At 38.4% G+C, this 7,500-nt stretch overlaps 2 protein-coding genes across 4 annotated transcripts in view; one reads left to right on the top strand and one right to left on the bottom strand.

Moving 5' to 3' along the window:
* The first annotated feature begins 2,267 nt into the window (after positions 1-2,267).
* On the top strand, positions 2,268-4,671 carry mrpl18 (mitochondrial ribosomal protein L18). The gene is made up of 4 exons (XM_060884689.1): positions 2,268-2,487; positions 2,929-3,097; positions 3,403-3,637; positions 4,524-4,671. The coding sequence occupies exons 1-4, from the start codon at positions 2,403-2,405 to the stop codon at positions 4,593-4,595; spliced, it is 561 nt and encodes a 186-aa protein (XP_060740672.1). The 5' UTR covers positions 2,268-2,402; the 3' UTR covers positions 4,596-4,671.
* A 56-nt stretch (positions 4,672-4,727) lies between these two features.
* The window catches only part of si:ch211-203d1.3 (protein phosphatase Slingshot homolog 3), a 21,003-nt gene continuing 18,230 nt past the window's right edge, over positions 4,728-7,500 (bottom strand). For all 3 annotated transcript variants that reach the window (XM_060884682.1, XM_060884681.1, XM_060884683.1), the window contains exon 16: positions 4,728-7,500. This exon is cut by the window's right edge and continues 609 nt beyond it. The gene's annotated coding sequence lies outside the window, so the exon portion shown is untranslated.

The raw sequence follows: 7,500 nt of genomic DNA, 5'->3' as shown, positions 1-7,500 counted from the left end.
CACACGCACATTAAGCATGTAAGCATACACATACACAACCACAAATACACACATTTCTTGTATGCATCGATTCACACACACACAACTCTGTGTGTGTGTGTGTGTGTGTGTGTGTGTGTGTGTGTGTGTGTGTGTGTGCATGTGTGTCTTTATCTTTCCACCCCCGTCTCAATCACAGTGTCTTGGCAACCATCCTGAAACTGCTGTTGCATAGCAACACATCTCAGACACATTCCAGAACATGTCCAAATCACTGAGTGTGTTATTCAAACCTTACTGAGGGCAAAACAGACAGATGATAATCATCAAATTATATTTTATAAATATTTATATAAATATGATCTATCTATCTATCTATCTATCTATCTATCTATCTATCTATCTATCTATCTATCTATCTATCTATCTATCTGTGTTCTCTCTCTCTCTCTCTCTTTCTCACACACACACACATACACACACACACACACACACACACACACAGGAATTTTCTCTCTCTCTCTCTCTCTAAAACAGTGTGTGTGTGTGTGTGTGTGTGTGTGTGTGTGTGTGTGTGTGTGTGTGTGTGTGTGTGGGTGTGTAGGGACACACCCTTGAGCAGTTGTTTTTAATCTGTCTCTGTAATGTTTGTCCCTAACTCTCCATTAACATTGAGGTCAGACAAAATGGCGCCTCTCTGTACACGTTAGCGACAGATTCAGGATTCGTCTTAGGTCAGACTTTATAGTGCTGATTCTATTTTAAACAGCACACACACACACACATACACACACACACACACACACACACACACACACACACACACACACACACACACATACACACTCTCACACACACACACACACACACACACACACACATACACACTCACACACACACACACACACACACACACACACACACACACTCTCTATCACACACACACACACACACACACATATACACACATATACACACACACACACATACACACACATACACACACACACATATACACACATATACACACACACACACACATACACACTCTCACACACACACACACACACACACACACACACACACACACACACACACACACACACACACACACTCTCTAAGACCAAAATAAAATCAAACAATATCAAATATAATCATAAATAAATAATTCAATTCAATTTAATTTATTTCTATAGCACTTTTAACAATTTAAACAGAAACAGAAGAGAGAGAAAAATAAATAAATACATAATAATAATAATAAGAAGAAGAAGAAGAAGAAAAAACGAGGATAAAAATAAATAAGTGAATATATACAATTCATTCATTCATCTTCTACCGCTTATCTGAACTACCTCGGGTCACGGGGAGCCTGTGCCTATCTCAGGCGTCATCGGGCATCAAGGCAGGATACACCCTGGACGGAGTGCCAACCCATCACAGGGCACACACACACACACACTCTCATTCACTCACACAATCACACACTACAGACAATATTCCAGAGATGCCAATCAACCTACCATGCATGTCTTTGGACCGGGGGAGGAAACCGGAGTACCCGGAGGAAACCCCCGAGGCACGGGGAGAACATGCAAACTCCACACACACAAGGTGGAGGTGGGAATCGAACCCCCAACACTGGAGGTGTGAGGAGAACGTGCTAACCACTAAGCCACCGTGACCCCCATATATACAATTAAAGTTTACAATTAATTTAAAAAGATTAACTTAAAATGTAAAATACTAGATATCTCTCCCTATCCCTAATGAGCAAGCCTGAGGTGACGGCGGTGAGGAAAACCTTCCTGAGATGATACGAGGAAGAAACCTTGAGAGGAACCAGACTCAGAACCTCATCCTCAGTTGGGTGACACTCTACAGTAAATAGTGTAAATGTGACAATAGTGTGATAATAGTGCACTGAGAGCTCCTGAGGAACTAATGGGTCATCGTAAAATAAACTAAATACAGTTGCAAACAAGTTCCATTAGTTCTGATGGAATATAAATTCATTTTGTCTGAAACAAAAAAGGAAAATTTATTCAATTATATAAAAAAATGTAATATAAGTTTTTGATATTTTTTTGTTTTACAATTATATATTTATTAAGTTTGTTTGTTTTAATTGAGGCTTGAGTACATGATCAGGATCAGGTCTGTATACACACATATAAACATAAATAAATGATTATACTGAAATTCCTACAAAATCTTTGTGCATCTTTAAACGTTTTTATTCTTCAATTCGCGGAACTTCAGACAGACGCTTATGATTCTCAGCCGGACTGTAATCAGTGTGACACACCTAAGATGGCTGCTTACAGGAGTGTGTGGGGTTTAGCTCACTAGCTCTGATTTCTGTTCTGTGTGTAGGTACTGTTTTGGTTTTGCGTCGTGTTTGTGTGTGTGTAACTGTGGTCATGGCGGCTGTTCGAGGGTTTTATCGGTCTGTCCGTCTGCTGCTGGGACAAAAACACACCGAGACACGGAGCTGGAACATCACAGGTCACACACTCATATACACACACTCACACTCATATACACACACTCATGCATACACACACACACACTCACACACACACACATATACACACACACTCACACACACACACTCATATACACACACTCACACTCGTATACACATACACACGCACACTCATATACTCACACACACTCACACACACTCATATACACACACATACATACACACGCACACTCATACACACTCATATACACACACACACTCATATACACACACACGCACACTCATACACACACGCACACTCATACACACACACACACATACACGCACACCCATACACTCATACACAAACACACACATATACACACACAGATTCATACACACACACACACACACTCCAGCTCTATAAAATTCACTCGTGTGAATTTCGGTACTTTGTCATAATGAATGTGTTGCTCTGTTAGTGAGGAGTTGGAGTGGAGCTGCAGCTGATCCTGCGCCAGAGATCAATCACAACGAAGACGTTAATCAGACGTTTGTGAACCGAAACCCGAGAAATCTGGAGCAGATGGCCATCGCTGTAAAGGACAGAGGCTGGAGCACCGTCTGGCCTAAGAGAGAATACTACCACAGGTAGGGGTGTGTGTGTGTGTGCGTGTGTGTGCGTGTTTGTGTTAGGGGGCTGTCACTTGATGCCCAGCTCTTCTACTAGAGACACAATCTTTCTTTCAAACACTCGACCTGTGTCCTCTGTTGAAGTAACGAGTGATGTGATGAAGAGGAGACACCACTCCTGTCTCTGAGGAAGGTTAGGGACATCACTAAAACCATTCTGAGAGAGGTGGAGTGTGTGCAGGATGTTAGATATGGAAGGAGCTCTGAGGACATCATCTCATCTTCACTCTCTTCGTCTTCCTCCTCGTCCTCTTCTCCTTCAGGTTGGTGTTGAAGCGCTCGCAGCATCACGTGTCAGCCGCGGTGTTTTGCAGAGACTCGGACGTCCCCGTGCTCACGTGCTCCACACAGGAGTGGGCGCTGAAGAAGCAGCTGAGCTCCACTCACTCTGTGGCTGCGTGTCGCGCCGTGGGAGACGTTCTGGCTCAGCGATGCTGCGAGGCCGGAATCACACGACTCTTTTACAGAGAGGTTCCCTGGACCTTCCGCTCCGACGCCGTGAGTCTCCTCACACTCTCGGTTCTTCTTCTTCACACTGATGTATCGTTACAGCACAAAACATCTACAGAAATAACCACTAATCACAGACTGTGAGCTAAAATCAAGTAAAAACTAAATTCATTAAATTGAAAATTTGCATAAAAATCTGATTCATTTCCATCAATAAATTGTTAATGTTTAAGTTAAAAGAAGTTTTGGGCTCCAAATCTGTTAAAATAATATGAACTGATATTTGTTATTAATTTATTTTTCATGAAGCTGAAACTAGAATTTAATGTACAGGAGATTTTTATGTTTTTGACTGATATTTTAGGAAATAATATTTATTTTTATTTTAAAATGTTAATACGTTTGTGTTTTTAATTTTTTTTTTTTTTAACGATGAGCGATATTCTTTTTACATATGAGACACGACTACTTTATGAATTATGAGAAGAAAAACATTTATACAGAATTTATTTATATATATATATATATTTATTTATTTTTATTTATTTATATATAATATCGAATTTATTTAAGAAGTGTATATAAAAAACAAAATTCTGTGTAAAAAATTAGAGTATTAACTGATTATTATTATTGATGCATAAAGGTGAAGATTCCTGCTTTATTTTCTTTGTGAGATTTTAGTTAATAATTAAAGAATTAATTAAATAAATAAAGAACTTTTTTCTTCTCATTGTTCCTACTTGCTGTAATATGGGACCATGAGGAGAATTCCTCTTCAGATTTGGCTTCCTTTAATCCCACAATTCTTTAATCTAGAGTTTATAAACTTGAGTTTTCCTGAATGCGCTCATTTTATTTTGTATTACAAAAAACAACTTTTAAGAAATACAAATTTATGCAAATCTAATGAAAGAATTTTTATTGTTTTCAGGTCCAGACGTTTTGGGCGGCTATGAGAGAAGGCGGCGTCCTGCTCAGCGAACCCAGACGGAAATTTACTTAATATATATTTTGTTCTTTTGTAATTGACTTGAAGCGCTGAATAAACATCCGAATAAAAATTCTGGTGTAATTACAAACGAAGTCGTTCGTTATTGCGTTATTTTGTTTGTAGCAAACGATTGACGGAAACTACTTTATTAAACTCATTTATTTGTAAAGTACAGCAAAGACAGTTACATGCTGTAGATACATCAGGAATAAAAGTGAAAATAAAAATACATAACAATATGGATCAGCGTTGCCAGATTTACAGATTCAGAACCTTCTAAATTAATGACATTTTATCCAGCAACAGTGAAACTATAAATACGTGGATTATCTGGCAACCCTGTTTGAAACGTGTGTAAAAGACGTTTTATTTCCTGATCATAAACAACAAACAGCATTAATGACCTGATTTATGCTCCCATTTCGATAAAAACAGCATCGGGATTAACTGAAAGTAAGATGGCACTTTTATGCTTGTTATTTTCTTTATCATCTCTCCAGCACACTGTAGGGATTTTATCCAGCTGTTTCTTTTCCTCATTATGGTGACTTTGGCTTCAATCTGGCAACCGTCTGTATGTTTAACACACAGCACAGTAAAAATACTGCATGGAAATTAAAAACACAATCACACAATAAATACAGCTGATAGAATTCATCAGAAAACTGGAACACGATTCGAACTGAACGCACAAACCGTCAGACACGTGTTCAATTTTGGTCCAAACCGAAGGCACTGGGACACGAGGACAGAGAGTCGACCTGCTACAGCAGAGACGTCACATTTCAGTTATGGCACGTGTGAATTTATTCCGCAGGTAAAAATCCCACATCCTGACAAAACGACACCTCTGTAACGTTACAGGTACAGAACCGTAACATGAATACTCCGGTTCTGTGCAGCAGTAGTGGAACACAGACATGAACACAGACACCTCACTGATGGACCAACAAGTTTTAACGTACAATTTATATAACTCAAATATACATAACTCACTTAAATTATTTTAGAAATTAGCTTCAGATTTGAAACGTTTTGCCAAAACCGACCAATCTGTGAACGAGCGCCTCTTAAACTCTGTGTTGCATTGGGGTGCCATTACTTTAGTCTTTTTCTGGATTTGTTTTGGTCGAGTCAGTGATATAAACTGGAAAACGTGAGCTCGTTAAACTGTTGCGTAACCGCAATAAATAATACGGATGTTTCGAACTCCACACCAAGTTCTTGTGATGCTCCTGTCAACCGCTTAATGTCCTTCCTTTACTCTTTAATAGTAATTATTAATAATAATTTATTAATTCCTAAATAAATTATTTCCTTTACTCTGAGAGAATATATTCTTATGTTTATAATTTAGAACCCTGACACTGCCAGTCAGGAGCTTTTTAACACCTTGTTGGTCCCGATTGCTATAAAGTGCCACAACAAGAACTAAATATAAAACTAGTGTTGACTAAAGTCTCAGATCATAATGTCTTTAGTGGGGGTGGGGGGTGTTTGGGTGTGTAATGCTGATAAGGTCCAGATCAATTATTTGATTCACTGATCAGAAATACAGCGAGTGAGAAAGTAAAGCAAAACTTTACCAAGCGCGCAGAAATAACGAAAATCAGCCGAGCGCGGAGACGTGACTCGAATCTTAAATAAATAAATTACTAGTTTAAAACATTTCACGCATCACTCAGAGTCGACTCGGAGTCGACTCGGAGTCGACTCGGAGTCGACTCGGAGTCGACTCGGAGTCGACTCGGAGTCGACTCGGAGTCGACTCGGAGTCGAATCGCTTTCTCGCTCGGATCCCAGCGGATCCTTCTGACTAAAAGGAGCCCCACAGACACTGAGCAGGACGTATCAAGGTTCTGCTCGTGTACATTAAACACTGCAGATATGAAATTAATGAGTGTTTAAACACAAGCGTGGAGGTTTAAACAGAAGGAGCTGAAAATGAATCCCTGCTTGTCTGAAATCAAAGAATCCAAAAAATGGTAGTTTTAAGCTTCGTGCTAAGAGAAAAAAAAACATCTATTTAGTTAAAAATGAATTACACTTATTGCATAGAATTGAGGCAATAAAACATCTCTAAAGGAACTTGGGTCTTTTTAAAACTCTATAGAATAATAATAATAATAATAATAATAATAATAAGACTTTGTGTCCAGGTTAAACTAGAAATAAATATTTTCCTCATTTTCCCTCCATCACACAATAGCACACACGCAACCTTAGATATTATACCTAGCTTGTTAGCGAATTTGGCTAATATAATCGTTATCCTTAAGCTAGCTGGCTTGTTAGCAGTCTTGGCTATCGGTATACATGGTTAGCCAAATTACCTAGCATGCTAGCTAACATCGATCTTAATCTTAGCTTAATGCATTGTAGCTTGCTAGAGATCTTGGCTATTAGCAATTTGCTGCTAGCCTTACGTTAGCTAACTTGCTAGTAAATGTGGTTAGTGTTGTACACAGTACAATTTGTTAGCCTAATGGCTACTGTTCTTAACAGTATTTACTGGCATTTGGATCAAATTTAGAAAAGTTATACTGTAGTCTATGCTAAGAAAGATAGCTAACTTGTTTTCTTGTTTTCCCAATACACTAATCTAACATTAACTCGCTCGTTAGCAAGTTCGGCTAATTGCTTCATTAGCAGAACCGGTAAGGCTTATATTAACTGGCTTTCTATCGACCATTGCTACTTTTATTTTATATAATTTAATACATCGCCTTATTTTACAGAGTTTAGTCCTATATACTTATTTAAATGCTATAACTCCAAGACTGGCATTGGCTAGTTTGTTAGCTAGTTTGAATGTTTAGAAAAGGCAACATTAGCACAGTTTAGATTGTTGGCTAGCTTAGCTACTATATGCTATTTTCACCTGGTGCAACACAATAATAATAATAATAATAATAAT

The sequence above is a fragment of the Tachysurus vachellii genome, chromosome 13, assembly GCF_030014155.1.
Source record: "Tachysurus vachellii isolate PV-2020 chromosome 13, HZAU_Pvac_v1, whole genome shotgun sequence".
Taxonomy (NCBI): Eukaryota; Metazoa; Chordata; class Actinopteri; order Siluriformes; family Bagridae; genus Tachysurus; species Tachysurus vachellii.
The sequence above is the reverse complement of the archived record's forward strand: the minus strand, read 5'-3'. Positions and strand labels throughout refer to the sequence as shown.

What these genes read in the sequence shown, in the direction of transcription:
- mrpl18 (XM_060884689.1), top strand. Translation starts at nt 2,403, where the DNA reads ATGGCGGCTGTTCGAGGGTTTTATCGGTCTGTCCGTCTGCTGCTGGGA. An exon ending in ACGGAGCTGGAACATCACAG is followed by an intron (nt 2,488 to 2,928) that starts GTCACACACTCA and finishes TTGCTCTGTTAG; the next exon opens with TGAGGAGTTGGAGTGGAGCT. An exon ending in AAGAGAGAATACTACCACAG is followed by an intron (nt 3,098 to 3,402) that starts GTAGGGGTGTGT and finishes CTTCTCCTTCAG; the next exon opens with GTTGGTGTTGAAGCGCTCGC.